General features: G+C 40.7%; 2 protein-coding genes and 1 long non-coding RNA gene across 5 annotated transcripts in view; 2 read left to right on the top strand and 1 right to left on the bottom strand.

Annotated features, from left to right (window-relative positions):
• Window positions 1-975: 975 nt before the first annotated feature.
• Window positions 976-4485, bottom strand: LOC100123777 (glutathione hydrolase 1 proenzyme). The gene is made up of 9 exons (XM_001607438.5): window positions 4377-4485; window positions 3601-3930; window positions 3385-3527; window positions 2845-3256; window positions 2412-2758; window positions 2130-2325; window positions 1869-2040; window positions 1654-1800; window positions 976-1562 (listed from the first exon to the last, which is right to left on the bottom strand). The coding sequence occupies exons 1-9, from the start codon at window positions 4382-4384 to the stop codon at window positions 1374-1376; spliced, it is 1944 nt and encodes a 647-aa protein (XP_001607488.2). The 5' UTR covers window positions 4385-4485; the 3' UTR covers window positions 976-1373.
• A 1577-nt stretch (window positions 4486-6062) lies between these two features.
• On the top strand, window positions 6063-7761 carry LOC107982170. 2 transcript variants are annotated; one of them, XR_001729713.2, is made up of 3 exons: window positions 6065-6199; window positions 6310-6699; window positions 7522-7761. It is a non-coding gene; the product is annotated as an uncharacterized LOC107982170 (long non-coding RNA). The 2 variants fall into 2 exon arrangements; XR_004227690.1 differs by having other exon boundaries at window positions 6063-6199; window positions 6310-7761.
• Window positions 7762-9991: 2230 nt separating this feature from the next.
• The window catches only part of LOC103315309, an 86997-nt gene continuing 74226 nt past the window's right edge, over window positions 9992-22762 (top strand). The window contains exon 1 of one of the 2 annotated variants that reach the window (XM_031930374.2): window positions 9992-10416. In XM_031930374.2, coding sequence (XP_031786234.1) covers window positions 10356-10416 — 61 coding nt within the window. In that variant the 5' untranslated portion in view covers window positions 9992-10355. The remainder of the gene's footprint in view (window positions 10417-22762) is intronic. The other variant, XM_032599654.1, reaches the window with a different exon arrangement.

Here is a 22762-nt window from a genome sequence, read left to right as displayed (position 1 = left end):
TGCAAATATAGTACTGAAGTACACTCTGTGCACTTTGGTGCCAGCAGACAGCAAGTAACACTTCATACCGGAATGTTCTACAGTGAATCATTTTCAAAAGGATTTGCTACGGCATCAGAAAGTTTAAGGCATGACGCTGTTGCTGTTTTGGCTCATGTGTTCGATATTTTGGATCACTACTTGTCTGACTTGCCATTTATAAACACAGTTCACTTCAAGAGTGATGGTCCTACAAACCAATACAAAAACAAGACATTATTTTTTCTTATCACTCAAGTTTTACCCCAACGGTATGCACAGATAAGAAAAATAACCTACAACTATAGTGAGTCTGGTCATGGTAAAGGGCCTGCTGATGGCATTGGTGGAGCTTTAAAATGTCTAGCTGATGACCAAGTTAAATATGGAAGAGATGTTTCTAATTTTGATGCTTTTCTTTCTATAATTAAAGAGAAGTCAAAAAAGATTTATATTTCTTCGATAACTGAAGTAGACATTTCAAAAGTAGAAAATCAAGTGTCGAATGAAATCAAATGTTATAATGGTACCCGACAAATGTACCAATTTACTTGGAGAGTAGAAAATTCTACTAAAATTTATTTTAACAAACTCAGCTGCTTGATTTGCCTACCAGGTGAAAAATGTCGACATTTTTTCCTTGGAACTATGGAGTACATGGAAAATGCTGCGGTGCCAGTCAAAGAAAAACCCAAAGTTCAGTAGAAAAAAATAAAAAAAGATGCTATATACACCAAAGAAACAACTCTGAACGAATCTACTGTGGCAACGACTGCATCATTATCTATAAGTTCCAGAAGAAGTTCAAGGTAAATTGTACACAATTGTAATTTTTGAAAAATTATTCCTACAATAATAAAAATAATTAAGTAATTTTAATTTTCAGGGTGCCGGTAGCAAAATCAGATGATCAATATCATTTTTATTAAATCAAAATTAAAATAAAATAACATGTGATATTAGTTAAATTAAAATTTAATGGAGTTTTAGTAGCGAATTACAAAAATGTCAGTTCCGTAACCTAGTCAAATATGGATTCTTAACATAACTTTTTATAAGTAATATGTTGTGGTTTAGCTTTAGGGACTTGTTTTGTATGTAATTACAAGTAGAATAACCGTCCGGCAGGTTAAAAATAGTCGATTTTAGCATAGAACATTTGTGTGCCCGTTTTGAGCCAGTTACGGCAGAATCACAATCTGGAAGAGTGAAAAATGACTCACTACGAGTTAACATTGAGTCACTCTTTGCAAAGAGTGACTCAATTTTGCCTCTAATTCGGGTAATTTTTCACTCTTTAGAGTCATTTTTCACTCTTTCAGATTTAGAGAGCACTGTGCATAATCGATTATGAGTTAAAGGCCACAGGTTCCAGCTTGTCGTCGGAAGTCTCCGCTAGCTGTAACGCCATCCTTATTTACAGCAACAGCAGCGAGTGTGTTGGTCATTACGAGCCAACCAGTAGTGTTGTGTCCAATACTTTCTAGATATTCCTTAACTTCTGTGTCAAAACCTGGCTCTATTTGTACTGCCATCGGCCAAAGCTGAACAAGATAATCAAAACATTACATGGGTCGCTCATATTACAAAAATATTTTTTCTCTTGATACAACTTAAAAATATAAAATAACTTACATTGTGATGGATCCTTCGCTTTTCGAGAGAAGTTTTGATATCTTCACCCAAAATTATGTTGTTAATTATTCCTTGAGCTACACCAGTTGTGATTTTTGTACCTCCAGCTGATCCAATGACAAGTCGTACCGTTTGGTCCTCATTCAGCTGAGTAATATTCACCAATATTATTTAAAAGCGATTCCAGAATATAATTTATTTTGGATTTCACTTACAATGATTGTTGGTGACATCGAGCTCATAGGTCGTAGTTTAGAACCTTGTCTCACGTAATTGAACTCAGAAGGTTCAACCAGGAAACCATTAACGATACCAGGGTAACTGTAGTCATCCATTTCGTTGTTTAGAATGATGCCTGTTTTTTCGGATAAAACTAGTGCGCCAAGACTGTGAAATTCGATCAAGTATTTTGTTTAATGTATATGTTGTTAATTTTCGGAAAAATGTTAAAATGTTATGAGAGTATGCTGACTTACATATGGTTAATGGTGGATGTCACAGAAACTGCGGATCCATCTTCAGCATATACCGAAGCATGAGCAGTTCCCCTATCCATTCTTCCCTCGTATTCAACACCATAATGACTATAATTATTATAGGTCTTATCATCTTCGATTTTGGCCCTAATTTCTCTGGCATAGTCCTTGCTAAGTAACTTCTTCAACATGACCGCTATATGTAAAATTTAGTGAATAAACATGTTATCTAAACGCAGAAAGAATAAATCAAATTGAGGTTTTAACAAGACGTGCACTTACCCATCAAACAGTCTTTGTCCCAAGTCTTATCATCTCGTTTCACGAAGTAATAACCATTACTCTTCAAGTTTTCTTCTTCACTTGGCTGAACTTCACAGTCCTCTTTAGTTGTTTTGCTGTTATATTCATCTCTCTCAATAAAATCACCAATATCATTTCTTCGAGCGTAACCCCATTTGAAGGCTTCAGCAATACGTTGGTACATGACATTCTTATTCGGTGCTTCAGATATCATATCTTCGAGAATGTTAAGAATAAAAGCCAGCACGGCACCAGATCCAGGAGTAGGAGCTGAATACAGCGTTTTCCCTTTGATGGTTGTACTGACTGGAGTTTTCCACGTAACTCTAAAATTAGGGGTTGCATTTATTTTGACTATTAAGTACTTTTATTGATGGAACCTGAAAAATGCATACTATAATACTGTACTTACGTATAATCTTGGAAATCCTTCTTTTCAATAATTCCACCGGCTGCTTTGATGTCTGCGACCAGATCATCGGCGATTGATCCATTGTAAAAGATCTCTTTGCCACCCTGACTGATTTTTCTGAGAGTCTTGGCCAATTTTTGCCTATTAATTCTATCTCCAATATCCACCAGTTCGTTCGCATTATTCGGTTTCATCAGAATATCTTTCAATGGTTTAGTAAAGCCGTATGCAGAGTCGTTTAGATAGCTCTTAACTTTCCTAACATCATTAGCAACATAAGCTGATACGTGTGACCCTTCTTCACAAATCTTAATAGTATCCTCGAACAGGTCAGCCCACGGCAATTTACCGAATTTCTGATGTGCTTCCCAATAACCAGCGATTTCTCCAGGAACGGCTATCGCTTTACCACCTGAAATTTAATCCCAATTTATTTTAGTTTATAACTACGCAATCTGTAGAGTACGATTATTGAAGTAATCAAAAATCGTCATTCCAAAGTCAGTGATCATTAAACATAGCAAACTAAAAGGGATGTACCTGCGAACGCTTCACCCTTGTTGGCGACGGTAAATATTGTTTCATGGGCAGCGGCAGGAGCGTATTCGCGAGCATTCAAAAAATACGCCTTTTTCTCTTGGGCGTCCCAGATGGTCATCAAGAAACCACCGCCGATTCCCAATCTTTAGAGAAGACGTTGTCATGAATCTCCATATTCGTAAATTTTATATATTATGTACATTATGAAATTCTTACCCTTGCAAAGAGACAACTCCATCGCATAGAAGTGTAGCGATTGCTGCATCTACTGCTGATCCACCTTTTTTCAGCATTTTGGCACCGATGTCAGCGCATTGCACAGAGCTTGCAGCAACAGCAGCTTTTGTGTAAGAACCGCTGGTTTCGCTCGATGGTTTCATGACGTACGAATCGCCTTCTTTTTCCAACACTTGGGGATTTGGCCCAGGCCTCTTATAACATATATGGTCATCCTGTTCTGGTATGGGATTGCTTGTCGCTGGGATCGCTAAAGCGAGCACAAGCGATAGAATCGGTACGATCCAACTGGAGTTACTTTTTTGCCACCTTAAATGATTGACAAAATTATTTTTCTTAATACACAGAGAGAGAGAGAGAGAGAGAGAGAGAGAGAGAGAGAGAGAGAGAGAGAGAGAGAGAGAGAGAGAGAGAGAGAGCAATTCCTATCTTGAGTGAGATTTTAGCGCTCGTCTTCGTCTCGGGCATCTTTGTTACCTTCGACTTTCATTCATGTTTAAATTTCATTCTAGTTAGACATAGCCTTTTCTCTTCTCTCTGGTTTCGCAATATACTATTACTCGATTGAAAATAACGAGAGTTCAAATTTATAAAAAAAAACCACCCAGTAACAAATTCAACGATTAATGTAAATTCAAAGTATAATAGGTCGCGGCGTACTCCTGACGGCACAGTGTATAAAATTTAAACTTGCCATCGGGGCGCTACCTTGCCCCTTGATAAAGTTTATAAGTTTTAGTCTTCGAAATTCTTACCGGGCCATTTCGAAGTTCTGTGGGCTTATATTCACCGATGTGGACGATGTTTGGAACTTGATGAACTATCGTTGTGCCGTTGATTTATATACTTAAGTTCTCTACCCCCTCCTTATATTGTATCGGTGTACGCCAAATGTACAGTCGTGCACATAATATTTTATTATACAATTTTGCTTCCTACTAGACGAAGCTTTGTAATAGTAAAATTTTTAGTTTCGCTAAAACTACATAGAAACGTATAGATGTGTTTGGAGTTCGAATCATACGTTTTTATAAAATGTCCATGTGGATGGCTGTGTGTGTATGTATGTATACCGTCATAATTCTAGAAGTACGCGACCGAACGTAGTAAAATTTATATATATATATATATATATATTCTGATTCTGAATTCGGGAAAAAAAAATTTTAATGACTTTGACCATTTTATGATCATTTAATAACCATTTTTCGATTTTTGAAAAATTAAATTTGTTTTTTTTTAGGATATGATTTATGCAATAAATTCAGCAATAGTGTTTCTGAAAAAAAATATGAATATATATGTTTGAACAATATTTTATCAATTGAAACTATAAATTTAGTTGGAAAAGCTACGTGCCAATGAATTGGCAGCGGTTTTTTTAGAGTAAAACACTTAACAACTGCCCACGGCTATTTTTACTTTGCATGTATGTGCACGGAAATAGAAGAGAATATTACGCGTCGAATATGTATTCGCTGTAAGCATAGACTGTGGCGCCCCCGAAATGGTTTCTTTTCCACATTAAATCTTATGAGCAAAAAATACTTCGAGCGGCCGCCGTGATCATAAATGGTTTCTCTCTCCATAAGACTACGTGTTAAAATTGACATCAGCGCCAGCCCTCCCCTCCAACGAGACGTACACAGCCAATAGGAATAATTTAACAGTTTCTTACGTAACAATAACAAATTTTCTAGTAAAATTAATTTTTCAAATCTTATATCTACTCACACGCGATCAAATATTTGTCTATCAAATTTGAGAATTCGAAGTTTTATGTTTCTTCTAATGATAAAGTATGGATCGAATCAATTCAATAAAATTGCAATAATAATTGGCATCGTATGTCTTGATTGTAATACATTCAGAAATAAAATTGTATCCTGATTGTACTGTTAAAGTATTAAATAATTAATAATTTTTCTTATTGCTTCTAAAAGCTCAGAAGCTCATTTTTTTTCAATTTTTAGGATTTAGTGATATAAAAAAAGTCGAGATAGAGGATACTGCTCAAACTTTACAAAAAATATGCTGCATATACTATAAAAAAAAAAAACTGTATACATCCCTACACGCATCTTCTGATAGACAAGGGCATAAGGGTGGTTTTAATCATAAGGCATTTAACCGTGGAATCTCGCTTCAAGCCATATCTGGCAAGCTTGCGCAAGTTTCGGCATTAATTCGATAAGTTGTTTCGCGTAACTTCGCGATTGCGACCATAGCGTTTGCCAACCACGTGCGCACTTTTTATTCCATATACGTATGTTGGAAAGCAGTAAAGAGCAATATTGCTTGTGCAGCAGAAGCTTACGTACTATCGGCTACTACGCTGCTGGCGACAGTGCGCGAAGACAGGCAAACGTGCAATTATTTCATATGACTTTTCTTTTATGTGGCCTTTAGCAATAATGTTTAGCCACGGAATTTCTTATCTCTTTTAGTCTTTTGACTTGAATGTTTTTGCTTTATTTTCTTCTTGCCTCGACGATATTCCTCGTTTCATGCGTCGCCCTTTTTCGTCTCCTTCCATACTTTTTTCGATACTGGCGCTCAAAAAGAAACCTTTGAATCGGTGAGTTCTTTTTTGCAAAAGTTGCATGTATCTGTTTTAATTTTTTAAATACCTTTTTCGAACATCAGTAATAAGCATCTAAATAAATAACGAATATAAACTGTACCTAGAATGCATCGTCTATACTTTCAAGCTAAAAGAGCGTAAATTCTCGTCGACTAAAATCAGTGACGACTAACTCTTATCCACACGGCCACGGCACCGTTCTGGAGTTCATATTCGGAAATCGATAGTTAAAAATTTATCCAGGAGGAAAAAGCTTTGGCTCTCCACTGGCTGCAGCCGTTGCAAAAGAACGCTGGGAGTTATTTTCCCTCTGCTATGGACGAGAAAAAGCGTCGAGAGAGTTGTCGACGACAGGAAAAAGGTCGAGGTAAAAGAGAGCAACAAAGAAAAGAGGGGATTTTTGCGTTTTCAATACACAATATAAATTTGTCCGAAGATGAAAAAAAATTGCGGACGCGTACTTTGATCGGGGAGAAGCAGACGCATCAGGTGAAGTAAGCAGAAACAGTTTTGCAATAGTACCAGAATAATGACCATTTACTTATACAATTCATAACCGGGAATTCGAATAGCCGACTGATTCGTCGGCAAAAAAGCAAACGATAGAATTTATAATTAAAATCCACGTTTCCGTGAAGTTTGTAAAGAGCACACTCGAGCGAATGAGGATTCGATAATATATATTTATGCTCGGAACAATTTAATTAATATTCGAGTTCTATTATAAATGCAATATTATAAATCCGTAATACGTAAGAAAATACACGTATACCGCGTCAAAAATTTCATATTCATCTGCAGTCTCTAAGTTAAGAAAAAAAGCATCGAATTTAAAAAATGATAAAAATTCTGTAAAGTTCCGTAATTTTCCCGAGTTTCTCAAACTTGTTCCAACTAAATGTTAATAATACAGTGTGCATGCACGTGTAAGATAAATAGAGTTAGCTTAACTACACGCTCGGTGATTAAGCTTTCAAGTGACTTGGGCAAACTTTGCCGTGTGCAGAATATTTCGTAGTTTACCTGCATATTATGTCAATGAAATTTTTTAAACATTCCCACGCGTTAACATTCGTAATTCTGCAATGTAAATACTTCAGTCGGTTACAACGGGTAAACATTAACAACTTGCGACATTAACCATAACGAGATTATAATGCACTTAATATAAGCAGCTAGACGTCAGTTTGAGAGTTGCTTCCGACTCAGTTTCCAACAAATGTACTTACCCAATTTATAAATTCTTGTAGCGAAAAATCTAAAAATTAGCTTCCTATTCGTGAAAGAAACATTAACAGCTCATAACTTCTGTGTAGACTCAAGCAGTGGTTTGTATATTCACAGCGCGTGTAGCGCACAAAGGGAGACGGCCTTAATAGATCCCAGGGGAGCAATTAATACGACGACATCGCTCCCCCTTTATGCAAAAGGTTTAGGCATCACCATGGATAAATCGCGTAGGCATTAAATTACCGTGTGAATTAGCCTTTAAACACTGATGCTCCTTTAGCTTCGAGTTGGGTAATCCATTAAACTTTTAATTCTCTTCAAGTCTTTTTCTATGCTTTTTTATTTCTACTCACTGACACGACTTATTTGCCTTTGAACCTTAATTACTTATCGATGCTTGAATTTAAAAAAAATTTGTTTGTTGAATTAAACATGTTTTGAAAGCCTTGGATTACTTGGTATAGTGAACATTGAATTTCGGCTGAAGAGGAAGTGGTGCCGCAAAAGTAAGGGTCAGCTCAGGGTGTTTTCAATGAAAAGGGAGAGGAATCTCTGGAGTGTTAAACGATTACAAAATTAGCCTGCTCTTTAGAAGAGCCTTTTAATTCGCGTCAATATCCGTCGGATTAACGCAGCTGCGAAGCTGTATTTAATCTCGCATAAGCTCGACGAAGTAATCTAATAAATCAAAGTAGCAGCTTATACAAGAAACGTACATTACAATGTGTCAGTAAACCATTGAGATTTACTGCTTCGTGCATAAATTCATCAAAATTATTAGTACAGATGTGATTCGAGTAAGATAATCCTCACATTATGAACTGCGTACGCATAACGAGGAAAAATAACCCCAGAACGATTTTTTCCGCATTTATTAATTTTAAAAAATAACTTATCAGCGCAAGAGAATAATCAGCAGCAGCAATCCATTAAATATCCCATAGAAACGCGTTAAACAGCCCAGAAATCTTAAATCACTCAGTCTCCCCGGATACAGTCACCGTATATGCTCTAGCCTGCATTATGTAAGTGGGCGCTTCATCCCAGCGTAAGAGACTCGTACGCAGACAGCAAGAGACGACGAGGCACCTATACATGTATAGAAATGTGGTGGAGCTCGCTTTATGCGCTGGAATCGTTAACTAGTGAAACTTCGTCTCCGGCCGTTGCTTCCGCTTCGTCGTCCTGTGCGCCATGTAAAATTGCGTTATCCGCCAGCGTGGATGGGCGTTTTCGTTCAGAACCGCATCTCCAACGCGTCTTGGCTGGATTAAGGAGATAACTTCTTTCCCTTACGCTACAGCATTCTGTACTTCGTTTTCCGCTCGTTCGCCTTTTCGATGAAAAATCTAATCCTTTTTTTTGTGAGCGGGATTTTTCATTCTGTTATACGGAGGGAAAAAGCGTTAGCGGAAGGTGCCTTTTTTGAAGGGAGTAGAGGTTTTTATGGATTTACAGAGGCAGTGCTGAGACTGAAGGGATATTTATGTATGTGAATTAAAACAATTTTTTTTCTGGCTAAAAAGTAAGTCCGCTAGTGCAGATTTGGAAAATTAAATTACACGTTAGATTATCGGTCGAGATTTTCCGCGGTATGTATCAACAAAGTCCGACTTGCTTTGCTCCCATTACTGCCCGGACGCAATTTCATGGAACGGGACAAGAAAGCTTTTACTATTATTGTTTCCCTTGGCCATAAGCTCCGGCAAAGAGAGTCTGAATCGGTTTATTGATATTCGGTTAATGCAATGTCTCCGCTAAAGTCTTAGATCGTAAGTTGAAACCAGTCATTGTTTATCCGGAACGAGTTTTTGGAAATTGTTATCAACCACATCCTTTTGTAAATCCGCGGTAGGGTCTCTTTCTGTTTCTTATAAGCTTCGTGTCTCGACGTTAGCAAATCCGCGAGTTTGTTGTTGCTCCTGTCATCATATAAATTGCAATCAGCTCGTCTCGCCGCGAGTAAGTATGGCTGGAGCCGCATGTATACAAAACACTACCCCGAGTGTAACGAAGGGAAAAGAAGGTTGGGTTGAGCACAGCCACGAGAGACAGAGAGTTTCAATTCAATTTCCTAAGGAAGTCTTTAGTGTTTGGGATGCAATGACCGTCGACAGGAGGTAAACGGACGGGGGAAAAACAAGTATATAGTGAGGGAAGGGGTTAAACGACGCCTTGACGCCAAGTTAAGCAGTTCGAAATAAAGTCACGCGTTGGACAGATGCTATTATACATACACACAATCATCCTCCCACGCACAAGCACCTGATGCACACGATGGACGCGTAAAGCTTGTACTTAGGGCTAGCTGATGGAGAGGGCGAGAGAGAGAGAGAGAGAGAGAGAGAGAGAGAGAGAGAGAGAGAGAGAGAGAGAGAGAGAAACGGATAAAGCGAGGAGGTGGGGTGCGTCGGCGCGGTAGTCACCTCCGCATGGCGGGGGTGGCGAGAGTAGAGAGAGAGAGAGAGAGAGAGAGAGAGAGAGAGAGAGAGAGAGAGAGAGAGAGAGAGAGAGCCGAGAATAAGGATTCTGCGCGCGCGGTTCTGCCGATGCAAACTCTTCGCGTGCAGCATCCCTCGCGTCAGTTGCAAGTCGGAAATTGTCGCGCGCGCTCTAGCACACACCCGTTGCTCCGAACGCAGCCTCGCCAAACTCGTGGGTCGTTTTATCTACATATCGACACCAGAAAACGATTTCAGTGCAGCGACGAGACACAATGCCGGTCGATCGTCAGTGAACAGTGAAAGATCTGTTGGTTAATTTTTGTCATTTTCGTTTTGTTTTGTTTTTCACAATGACAAAGCAACGTTGACATACGAGTCAATGAGCCTCTGAGCACGTAGTACAAGTGTGCGTGGAACGATGATCGAGTGCAATGGAGAGATAGGAAATAATTAGCCGTCACACAAGCGGAAGAGAGATGGATAACGCACGCGGCAAAGTTCGCCGGGTCCTGGCCCTGCTGCTGCTCGTTTTCGGAGGTAAGTCGCCGTATAATACAACGTTTGAGAGGGAGCTTGGCCCGGCTTTTCCGAGATCAAGCGAGAGACCTGCCACTGCGCGGCTGATTTCAAAAAGTTCCTCGAGCAGCTGCGCGCGCGGAACTTTCATAACGAGGAACTTGTTAATGCTGCAAATGTGCGAATTCGCGCCGAGGCTCCATTGTTTCGCCGAGCTTTTCTTTTTTCTTGATGCTGTCGGAAGTTTAAGCGCGGCTTTTATCGAGGAGTTTTAAATGTTTTTCAAGTGCTGCTCGCACGACTCGTGATCTTTTAGCGCGAGCGTGTAGTTTTCAATTGCAGAAGGATTGAAAAAAATGGATTTTACTGTCAAGTTTGGTACTTATTAGTTAAGTTAGAGAAATCATTGCAATCTCGATCTCGATCAATCATATTTTACAGTGAAACAACGAGCTAGACTCGGGGATCTAGTTCGAGGCATCGGTATCCTCCAGAGGAAATCGCGAGAAGAAATGAGTGACACTTTGTCAGGTGTTATCGGCAGGAGTGTAGTCGACTGGAGTCGCATACGTATATAAGTAGGAAATATATCCGCCAGAGCAAACAAGTACCTTTTTTCAGAAAAGAAATAAATCCACTTTCAGTATTTCTCACGCAGCAGTGACGCACTCGACTTGTATTTCCGATTCCTCGTGTGTTGAGCTGTCGACGTCGTCTTCGAACACGATGTTGACGCGCATACTCGAGTCTACATTTCCTCGAAATTAGAAGTTCCTAGCTTTCACAATTTTTTTACATGCACGTATTTATTTTTGTCAAGGAATGTCCCAATTCCATAATTTTATCACGTTATCGTTCGCGGTGATAGAGAGAAAGCGGAGTAGGGGAGAAAAGAAAAGAGAATTAATGATTCGGATATGCCTCTTGGAAAGCCTGAGGCTCCGGACGATTTGTTTTGTTTTTACGCTCCAGCTGCTCAACGGCTTCCTGTTGGAGTACCTTTGCCACGATATGAGTGAATAATGATCTTTAGACTTAATTTTCTTCGCTTCATCGAGTCGGTTTATTTTGGGAAAATTTTTTCGTCATTAGGAGCTGTCCAAATTGTTGGTTCTGATGAGGTATTCCTTATTTCAAATATATAGGTATGTGTGGGCGGCAAATGGAGCACGAGGCAGTGGATGTAAATGCGATTTGGAAGTGCTATTGGGTTTTCAAAGTTGTTAAAATACTCGATTACAAAGTGCCGACTTAGGTTGTCCTGAATGGATTCTTTAAAGACCCTCGGGGAAATCCATTACACGGAAAGACTGTAGTTTCTAATGCTATAGTTTGGATGTTTATACTCTTTCTTCAATCATTAAACTTTTATACAACCTTTTTCAACTAAATGTTTTGAATATCAGCGTATTTATGAGTTTTCTTGCCATGTTTATGCTGTACTTAAATTTGTTGTGACATAAGCCCATCAAGGTTGTAAAATTAAAAGCCTGACTTCGGTAGCAAGTTTAAAATAATGACAACGTGTTGGAACAAATATTTTTATCGACAATGGAAGAAACCATTGAAAAAAAAAATTATAATTTGTATATTTGTAATTATACTTACACAAGCGTAATTTGCTTGTAATATTTTTGTTTCTCGGAAATAGGCATAATATAAATAATATTAAAAATATTTTACGGTTAGCCCCGACTAAACACGCCATTAAAAAAGGAAGTATTACATTATACACCCGTTTTTGCTTTTTTTTATATAATTTATTATCGAATCGATTAAACCCACTTTTGAATATACGCTAAGAGTCGTCTCCAGAAAAACGGCGTGAAAAAATTGCACAGTTAACGACGACCTTTGAAGAACAAAGAACAGATAATGTATTTTAACTTTACGACTCATTCACGAGTTCAGCTTCAATACTTAGCACACGCTGTAATATTTTGTGCGCCGTGATCTCATTAAAAAAATTTCCAGGAATCCGCAAGTCAGAATTTGTTTTTCAAAAATGTTTACGAACCGAGAAACTTTTTTTGAGGTTGTGAAAAAAAATTTTTCAATTCGCTTGCACGGTATGCCCTTTTTCCTTTTTTTCATCATGTATCGTCCTCTTTTTTTCCTCTCTTTTCCGCACTCGCAAAAAGCAATTTTTCAATGCTTTTTTCTCTCTCAGCGCTAGCCGTGCTCGACTTTAAGCGTCAGAATTAATAACGAAAAATAACGGGCCATGAGAGCGTCAGCGAGCTGTCAGCCGCGAGCATCGCGCTACAATTGGAGCGGTGTGCGTTACGAGTGCTTGGCACGAAGGAAAACAGTAAATGTGCACTTTTTCGTCGCTGTGTGTAGCTCTGCTCGTTCCAAGCTCTTTTTTTCGACTTTATCTCTCATTCTTCCTTACATTGGCTGAATCGCAGGGGCCAGGGGTATATATGCCCGTGTGTGCGGTGCAAGAGAAAGGGTTACAGGAAGGAAGGAAGGGGTGAGATGCCCGGACGCGAGAAGTGGGTAAAAGCAAGAGAGATATGCACACGTATACCTTGACGGTGGAATAATGGAGTTAGTGGGTGCGAGTAAGATAGACCCGCTGAACAAAAAGTCCACGGAACTATTGTATGTGTGTATGTATATGACTGATGGAGATGAGCAGTCGGACGAAAGAGATAGGATTGAAGTGGGCCAGGGGTGCGGAGAAAAGAAGAAGTAGGGGTCAGAGTCGTGTTGAGACTTTGAGAGGAGAAAACGGAGAATTATTTTGTAATGTCCCACGTTTATACTCTTAAATTATATATTTGTACATCCTGCGAACTGGCAACCATGTGAGCACGTAGAGAGTGCATACGGATCGCAGGTGCGTCCGACTGCGACATTACACAACTGAGCTACGAAAATCGGAGCGAGTGCTCTGACCTCTGTGTCAGCACTCCTCGTGCGCGTGAAAGACGACTACAAGGCGTACGCGTCGATCCTTTGTGGGGAATGCTGATTGGACTACCACGATCTTTTTCATCTAAATTTCATAACTGCGTGAATCGGTACCGAGACTTTAAAAATCCCGGAGCCGATCCACGCAGCGCCTTTTTGCGTAGTGACTTACTCACTGGCGGCTACAACTGATTCTAAGGTGAAGCGGCAGTGTTTGCTAGTGTTAGTGTTTGGAGCGTGCTAAATCCGTCCCTTGGCATAACATACACCGGAGAGCCCATTGAATACAGATCAGTGCCACAGAGAGAAGTACAAGCTAAGGTCCGTCGAGTGGACTCTCCGGCGTTAGCAAGAGCAGTTGACCATCTCTATTTTAAATTGCCACGTGAACGCGTGTAGATAATACAGTCAGCATCTGCCACAAAGGGTGCCACAAAGAACCGTCTAGAGTGCGCAGGATATTAATAATAGTAAGTTGTTAAGATAAATCATAAGTACTTTACAATCAATAAATAAATAAGACTAAACTTACTAAATACAACTGTAAAACGACAACATCCTAAGCTAAATATAGCGAATCTCCGTCAACTCTGTAAACTGAACGTCTGTGAAGTGCTCTGGGCCAATAAAAACATAACAATCAATATAAATAAAACCCTTGTGTATTAAATTGATAATAATAACTAAACCTCAATCAGAACAAATAAATTCGAATCAGCTTCGCAGTCACGACTTGCAGGTAAGAGTACTTTACTTGTGGACTAACCATCAGCATCCACACACGAAACGAGTTGAGCGGACATAACGTAGAGTCCGCAGGACACCGAAGTGTCACAAGCGACTTGCCTGCTACGACAGTAAGTACAACGGACACTCACACGTCCGCCAAACGCAGTCTAGGATAGAATACCGTCCGCACGCAAAATACGCGTTCGCGCAGACTAGCGGCGCAGGACATTCTCAATTCCACAGTCCGCGTGTAACTTTAGTAAGAGAACAGGCTCTCGAGCCGAAGGCTAGTTCTCGCGAATAAATAATTATTTGTAAGACTCGCGCAGCCCGTCCTACTATCTAGTACGGTCTTTACAATTTCATTTTTATCTTTTTAACGTAAAGACGCAATTTTATCATCATACAAGGTACGATTCATCGAACCAATTTCAGACTTCTACAATAAACCCTCGTTAATCCAAACTGAAATTGCCAAATTGTCGCTTCAAAGCCTGCCACAATTGTTGACAATTAGGATTTGGTAATAATGATGAATCTGTCGCGGGTTGACATTACACGCAACGCGTCATATAACATTAACGTCGTCTGTTTTCACTGCGAAAGGTTAGCCAGAAATAACAAGCAAGCGGGTGAACGGAAATTTCGAGGAAAACTAGCCTTAATTCATCTCTCGCGTTTACGTAATTACGTACGGCAATTACGTGTAATCGAGCTCGTTACGTTTACAAAGAGAAATAAAAAACAAGAAAGAAGGTGACAGTATAAAAAAGGTGAGAGACAGGGTTGGCTCTGTGATGATGGGAAACGAATTCGCGTTTCCCGGAAATTTCTTTATTCATCGCTCGCAAATTGTTCTCTCTAGCGGAGAACCACTCTGTAGTCAGCTAATAAGTCCATCTCTTGCTGTCGCTCATTAGCGTACGCGGGGGCGGTCACAGGCGAGGTAAAGCAAGGAAAAGCTCGTTTTTCTCTTATATCCTCTTTCACTCCTGCTCTTCGCGTATAAGCGTATTCTAGCCGGGGGAGTGTACACCTGGAGCGTAACGAGGCCGGTTACAGTCAATTAGCGAGTTAGGTCCAGCTGCTGCTAGTGCAGCGAGGATTTTAGTCAGAGGCGAATGCGCTGAAAAATCCTCTCGTGGAATAATGATAATAAAAGTATTAGGAGTAGGTGTAGCGGGCTGAGACAGTTTGATGAGCTTGAATTACACGGAGAGAATCTATATAGGGGTTGAAGCGGATTAGGTGATGTTCGTATGTGAGGAACAGTAGTAGTCGCTTTTTCCACTTTTTTTGCTTAGATCGTAGGAATTTTTTCGATACCGTCGTATACTGCTGTGCTGATTTATTGTTACCGACGTAAGCTTGCTGAAATACAAACTTCTATAGGCGAGCATCTCAGCGTTACGGTTATGGAAACCGGCAGCGTAGGCTGCGTGCACGACGATCAAATGGGATCGATCGGGGACGCTTCCCTCACCCCCAGCCGGTTACGGCTGATTAATTGGTGAGGCCCGGAACAGACGAAAACTTGGGAGCGTTTTGCTGTGGCCAGTTTGCCCTAGGGAGATGCGTCGTCTGGAAGGGTAGCCTGCTTTGTAGTAGCGGCTCGCTTGTATTTCGGGGACAGCTAACTTACGAAGGAAGCATTTTAGATGTCGCGGGGTAATATTTGGTTGATAGTGTTCGCGTATAGTTATAATATATTTTGTAATTGCTGTTCTCGGCGTAGGTTTTCTCCTTGTGAGATAATACGTGGAGTTTTTCCTACGTCACAGACTTCGGTCTGGACAAATGCGGGAACAGCAAGCGCGCGATTTATGTGTATTTTTTCGGCTGCAGAAAGTGTGAAGGACAACGGACGAATTGTGCCGCGCACGTGAGACCGCGCTGTTTTCGGGTTCGAGTTATGGCTTTTCTTTGTAGGAAAAGTACGTAGGCTCGAATCCGAATCTCGAGTACGCGCATCTGGGAAGCATAGCATCGGCTCGAGCGTGGGCCCGCGCTGTTGAGCCGAGCTGTGCGGCGCGGATGTTGGGCTCGGGTTTTATGGCGGGACAATGAGTGCTGTGTTTTACAGTTTTGTATGTATGAGTGTGGAGAGGGGAATTTTGGAGAATTCCCAGTTTTTGTAAACGATCGGCGGCTAGCGGTGGTGTCGAGCGTCGATCGTCTGGGAGGGCGGATGCGGCGGGGTGAGTCGAGAGCTGAACTCCGAGCAGTGCGCTTCGCAATTTTTTATTTGAATATAGTTTTATTTTTCTATTTGTGTTCAAATTATTTATCCTTCCTCACAAATTGCGCGAGAATACTCTCGTGCGAGTATTAACATTTATTATTCATTCGTTCTTCGTCTCTTTCATCATGGAAGACAGTTATGCAAACAAAACTACCACCTGAGTAAATATATCGAGTAATAAATATTTGCTAAAGTTCAAATACTCTCATAATAACATAACAAATTATTCCAGTTCGCTAAGCGAACAAGAAGCGTTATACCCGAGAACCGCTATAAGCTACGTAACATTCGAGAAATTTTCTCCCAGGTGGCCCAGATTTGTAGCCCTTAGGCTCCATACACAGCTATACACGTCGATCGCAAGAAAAGGGAGAGTTGGCCCAGCCGATAGGAGATGCATTATCGCAATGATTGGCAGGCTCCGACCTGCCCGAGGGCTGGGAAAGCCTATTGCCGATCGACTACGAGATTTCCAATTCCCAAAAGGGTGAATAATTCTTAATTTGGAAACGTATTTACGCGCACGTTTGCACAGCGTTGAATAACAGAGAAAGCTCTCTTCGAAGAATATATCGAGAGTCCGGTTCTGCCTGAACCAGAGTCGCCGGATATTGTAACATCGAATGTCGAGAGTTACTAGATACACGAGAATATCTACATGGAACGTTCGCTCTCAAGATTTCATTTAAATTTCGAAATGTGTCGGCTCGAGCTTTCTTCGCAACTTTTGATCGAATTCCGCTCCGCTGCGGCGCATCTCGCGCATCTGGGCTGTCAGTTTCTGGACAACAGTGCGAGTCTTGTAGTGTAGCGCCGGAGAGACGTCGGAAGAGTTAAGATTGCGATTGATTTTATCGCGAAAATACTGGCAGATCGAGAAAAAGCAGCGCGTGGCGCGTCGTTCCAGTAATTTTTGCCCCGAACGAATCAAGTTGAGAGGTTTGTTATACTTTTCCTAGGACTTTGATGAAAATCCAATATCTATCAACCCTTCGACAATCGATAGAAAGAAAGCGAAGGAAGAAGTTCGCGCTCACTCTAATTTGCAGCAGTTTGTCTCTTAACACTATATCCTTCATTTAATTAATTAAATAGTACACTTTTGTTGCAAACGACGTTTTCTACACATGTTCGATTAAAGGTTTATAAAACATCAGCAAAACTTGACCATCGCTAAATGAGAAGAATTCACGGTAGTATTTGTTTTGTTTCGGTTCACCACCTTGCAATACTGTCGAGAGCACAGCGCACGATTACTTCAAATAGAAGCACTGTAGAAAAAAAGCTCTCATCAATGAAGAGACGGAGTCGAGCCTCGATCACCTCGTTCTTAATCACACGCTTCGCCAAGCTCACCCTCTTCTTCGAAAACAAGAGACAGACTCTCTCCGTCTGTCGTTCGATCGAGTCGTAATACTCTACGAGAGATATTTCTATTCCTTGTCTGGAAACAAAGGAGCCTTGATGGTTTTTTGCAGGAGCTTGTAAAGGTCCTCAATCTGGCGCTGCGAGTTCCTTCGAAAGAAATACACATAAATCCATCGGTCGTGTAGTCCTTGCATTCTTTATTACAGTCTCGATTCATCCCGATCCTCTCGTTTGGTATACACCCAGCTTTCTTCCCCCTCTTGCGAATGACGGAACTTGATGAAGCCCGCAGAGGGATCGAGTAGAGAAAAGGAGTGATTGCGCTACGGTGGAAATGAGACGAGAAAGAAGAAGTGGAGGGAGCGTCTTGGTGCCGGCCGAGAGAAGAAGAGACTATACGTATAACGGAGGGTAAAATTATCGCGGTTATTGGCTGGAGTAAAATCCTCACGGCCAAGACCGTAAAACCGCTTTCGGAAAGACCGGGAAATCCTTCTTTTATGAATGTGCTCCTGAGGAGCCCCGGCGGCAGAGATAGCCAAAAGAAGACTAGTGCTTCGTCGCCAGATAGAAAAAGAGAGACGGACAAAAGGACGAGCGTCAGCTTTCGGACTGATTAGGTACATTCTTTCCGTGAATAATCTGTAATTCTGATTCACTAAGGTTTTGTAAGTGTCGATGAGGCAACTGTGCGCTATATAGCCAATCCTATGCAGTGATGCTAACTCCCGGAAAATGAAGTTCCGATTCTTTTATGCCTCGCATTTCTCGTCGGCATTATATTCGGAAAAATTTCACGCTGGCTTAATCGATTATAATTTCTATTGCTAATTGCATCATTGTTCGCTTTGATGAATTTAATTCACTCGGAATGCGGAGTACGAGGGCTTTTTACGAGATTTGCATGTGATTAAAATTTTTTCAAGCTACTCTTTGGATAATTGAGATAATAGGCTTTGAGAATAGCGATTAAAAAATCATCGGGACCTTCAACGCATTAGCTATAAGCCTCTGATGCGTCGATGCTGTAATGTCGACGTGCTCTTAAAAAGCTAAGAATACACATGTTAGAATGAGTTATACTTTTACGAGCTTTAAGCTCCGCGGCTCCGTCAGTGCGAAACTGTCACATGAAAATTTCACTCGATAGTGCGAGTAGAACAGGAGCTTTTTACGCTAACCTTTTTGCGCTTAATGAGCTTCCGCTAATTCTCTCCAACGCCTCGAATTGTCAGCATTTTTCGTAGTTACGTTGTCCTTTTTCGCAGTCCCCTAGAATTACTCTGCTGCAACTGGTCTAGTATCTTAAATTCGCAACCCAATTCCCGCTTTGAACGGATTTGCTTGAGGTGTAATCAATTCTTTCGCCAAAAAACATACCAGAGCTTTTAGCTACGTAGAAATCTCATCACGAAATAATATAGACTCTTTTAAAGAATTTCATCTTATAATTCACAACATAATTCTTTCACCAGAGCTATACACAGCTTAACTAGGATTACCGGAGAAAAGTAAATAGATTCCCTTGCTCAGCAGAGCATTCGCGTATCAGAAGCAGAAGCTTGCAAGTTTCTCTATGGTCTACTTCTGGGTAGTGGAAAAAAGCGAAATAAAAAATATTGAAAACAATTAGTTTTCTTTTTCTTCGTCCTGCACTGTACAGAACCGACTGGATGATCGCGAAGTTATCGACGACTGAGCAGGGCAGAAACTTTGTCGGTGAAGAATCGCTCGAGTAAGCGAAGAGTAGCCCGAGTGGAGAAACTCTCGGCGAAAAGCGGCCAAGAGGCAAACCGTACCGGATGTAATTACTTGAATACGTTCCGCTTACGTACAAGTGACGCCGCAGACGGGAAGGAGAAAGTGCGTCCCGGGCGAGATGCGCTTTTTTGCAGCTTACAGAGCCAGAAAATGGCTGAGCTCTATTCTCTTTTCTTTCCTTCTTCAAACCCAGTACGCTTTTCTTTTTTTTTCTCTCTCTATATATACCAGTTCTTTTCTTTCTTTATCTCGGTGGGACCATGTACTATAGATACTTGCTTGCCTCCCTTTGGTAATAATTTCATCGGGAACCAATCCCGACGAGTTGAGATAGAGATGTGCGTTTGAAAATGAGATTTTCTAATTTTATCGTCTGCGATGGCTCTTTCTCGCAATAAAAAAGCCAATTTACCAAGACTCATATAACGTCCAAGGTATAGCTCAATGTCTATGGCTTTTAGTCTTCGATTTAATTTCACCGTGTGATTGCAGAGGTTGGTTGTCTGGATTGGATAAAAATTGTTACTTCGTGGATATCGATGTAACGCCATTTCCGACCTTCATCGACTCGTTTTACTTCTATATTTTGGAAACGTACCGATTCTTAGTAAGCACTTGAAATTTGATAAAAATGTATTCATCAATAAATTGCATTGAAAATTCGTATCTTAAATAAAAACTTAAACTAAATCTCTTCTCTCTTGGCAACGAAACACACAGCAATTTAATCAATCGTAATTAAATAAAATACACATCGATTATGACTATAGCGTCGAGTACTACTTGCCATGATTTTTCCCAATGTAACCTCTTTCACCCGATAAAAAATAGAAGACGAACAGAGCTTGCAGAGAGGCTCTTAAAACGATTGCGTTTCGACAGTGACGAAGGCACGACGGTAAAACAGTCGTTACACTACTTCGAGGCAGTGTTGGTCTGAAGTTTTGGGAGCTGCGATGCTGCGCCGCACACGACTATTGCGCAATGGCTGGAGATCGAGTGGAAGCTTTTGTAAGTTGGCGGCTTTCGGAAAAATCTCCGCTACTTTTATCTTTTTTCAAGCTGTACATACTTTTTCCAGCGATTTGGACAACGTCAGATAGCACAACTACCCCTTTTTCTTTTTTTTTTTCAATTTTTTAAAGTTTTTGTTCTCGATTTGCCTTTTCCGAAAGAAATACTTGTCCACCGGATTTGAATTTAAATTACTGGAAAATAAAAGAATTTAAATAGTTGATGATTTCATTCATTTTTCTCTGTATTCTAATTTTATCATAACTTTTAACACGTATCACAAAAGTGAAGAATACTCTTAGGTTTACGCGGGAAAAACTTGAAATTCAAATGAAGATCCTAAAAAAATTACTTGCGACAAGAGTACATCCGCAAAGGAAAAGCCCGGAGGACGTAGCATAAGCCGTGCACGTGTCCTTTCATACATACTGAATTAAATTGGTACAGTATAGCCGGCTGCGCTACGACTATACGTACAGCTGCGCGTACGACGTCAAAATTTGAAATTATAATTTTTAAACGCCCATCCCGCGAGCGTTCTAAAAACTTATGCGGGCGCGTGAGCTCTGGTACACTAAGCAAATACTCGCCCCTTTACCCTTCGGCTGTTGTAAGTCAGTAGTAATTGGCGTTTCCACCGTACGCCTAAGCACATAATACACTTTTAATAAAGTCGGCGCTTTTGAGGCGTCTTCAATAAAAGGGGTGGAAAGGGTTGCTCCCCGTTTTTACGCAAGCCCAGAAATTATTATAGAGGCTTACAAGTGAGAAAAAACGACCTACAGCTGCAGCTTCTTCTGTCGCGTACTCATTTTTTATATATGTCCGTCTCTGTGACTGAGACTTTTTTGTGACAGTTTCTTTTTTATAATACACAAGCTCAGTGATATCGCCAACCTCGACATAATATCTAGGCATCAATATGCACACATGGGCGAACAACAAGCGATCAAAGCAGCAGAAGCGAGTGTCTCTGACGACAACGGCTTTTGTTTCAAAGAAGCGTTCAATCCTTTAGGAAAAACGAGAGTTCTCATCATCGTTACGCGCTTTATAAACCGAGAGCAAGGCGAGGCTCTTCTTTCGGACGTTACATGCTTTGTAAGGGAAGAATTTTCCTTTTAAAACTTGCCGACCAGTGTAATTATCTTTAATCCATTACTCGCGTCTCGTTACAAAGATATTATTTTTCCTTCGAGGATCAAAGGATAATTCCGGGTAAAAAACTATAATACGCATCTCTTCTGCCGACGAAAAGTAATTTGGCTGCAGCTGTGTGGCTGGAGAGCGAGGCTTCAGGGCCGCTTCATCAGTGCGGGAAGTAGCGGGGCTGAGGCTCGAGAAGAAAAGGAGAGGCGAGAAAGAATCGAAGTAAACTCGCAACGACTGCAACTGCCGGGCGAAATTAAATAGGAATATAAAAACGAGGTCGTTATTCTTACCTCTGCTCGCCACTTCTTCTTGTCGCGCTACTTATGCCCGCGCAGAGCTATCGAATACTCGTCACCGGCTCGACGTCGTCTTTTTCTTTTCCTTCCTCTTCCTTCCCTCTCGCGCTCACGATTTTCTTACCGCGGCAATTTGTACTGTCGTTTCTTTTCATTTGCATTCATTTCTTTTTCATGAGGAGCCGCAACCCTCATTTTGTGCTCGACGGCAAATGCGAGATCTGCGCCGCGCCGATATTTCAATATCCGTCCTTCCCAGGCTAGACGGTTTTTTCTCTCCTCCACTTTATGTATAATAATCTTCAAAGACCGGTGATTTTCTTGATATCGATTGTACACCGAGACCTGGAATATTTGACTTACCTTTTATTTGAGAACACGGGACTGATTGTCAATTGTTCTCGATGATCACTATTGTCGGTTGATGGAGCATCAGAATAAAAGTGTTTTCTCGTTGGTAATAAATCGCTGCATAATGGATATTTAGGTGGTTAACATGGCTTTTTTAAGTAGGACAGGATGAAAGATTTGGAATCTTGAAGATCGGAGGCAAACGATAAGAACAAGTGGCCCCGTATATGGCACTGGCCGCTTGATTTATAGATTTTCCGGAAGCGTTACCGACTCGGTTATACCGTGGCGCAAGCTTCCTCCGGAGCAAGCCACATTCCTTATGAAAATTCATCTCGTGGAGCTTGCGTTCCGGAAATTCTTTTGTAACGCTCGCGCGCGTCTCTTGCTCCGGAAAATTTCCTTGCGAAAACAGAATCTTCCCATTCATACTTACAAAGCATGAATTCTTTCGTTCTTTTCTACTTGTTTGTTGTTCTAAATTTGTAGGTATAATTTTGGTGATTTGTTGCTCACACAGGAATCGAGCATCGTA

Source organism: Nasonia vitripennis, chromosome 4, assembly GCF_009193385.2.
Source record: "Nasonia vitripennis strain AsymCx chromosome 4, Nvit_psr_1.1, whole genome shotgun sequence".
Taxonomy (NCBI): Eukaryota; Metazoa; Arthropoda; class Insecta; order Hymenoptera; family Pteromalidae; genus Nasonia; species Nasonia vitripennis.
The sequence above is the reverse complement of the archived record's forward strand: the minus strand, read 5'-3'. Positions and strand labels throughout refer to the sequence as shown.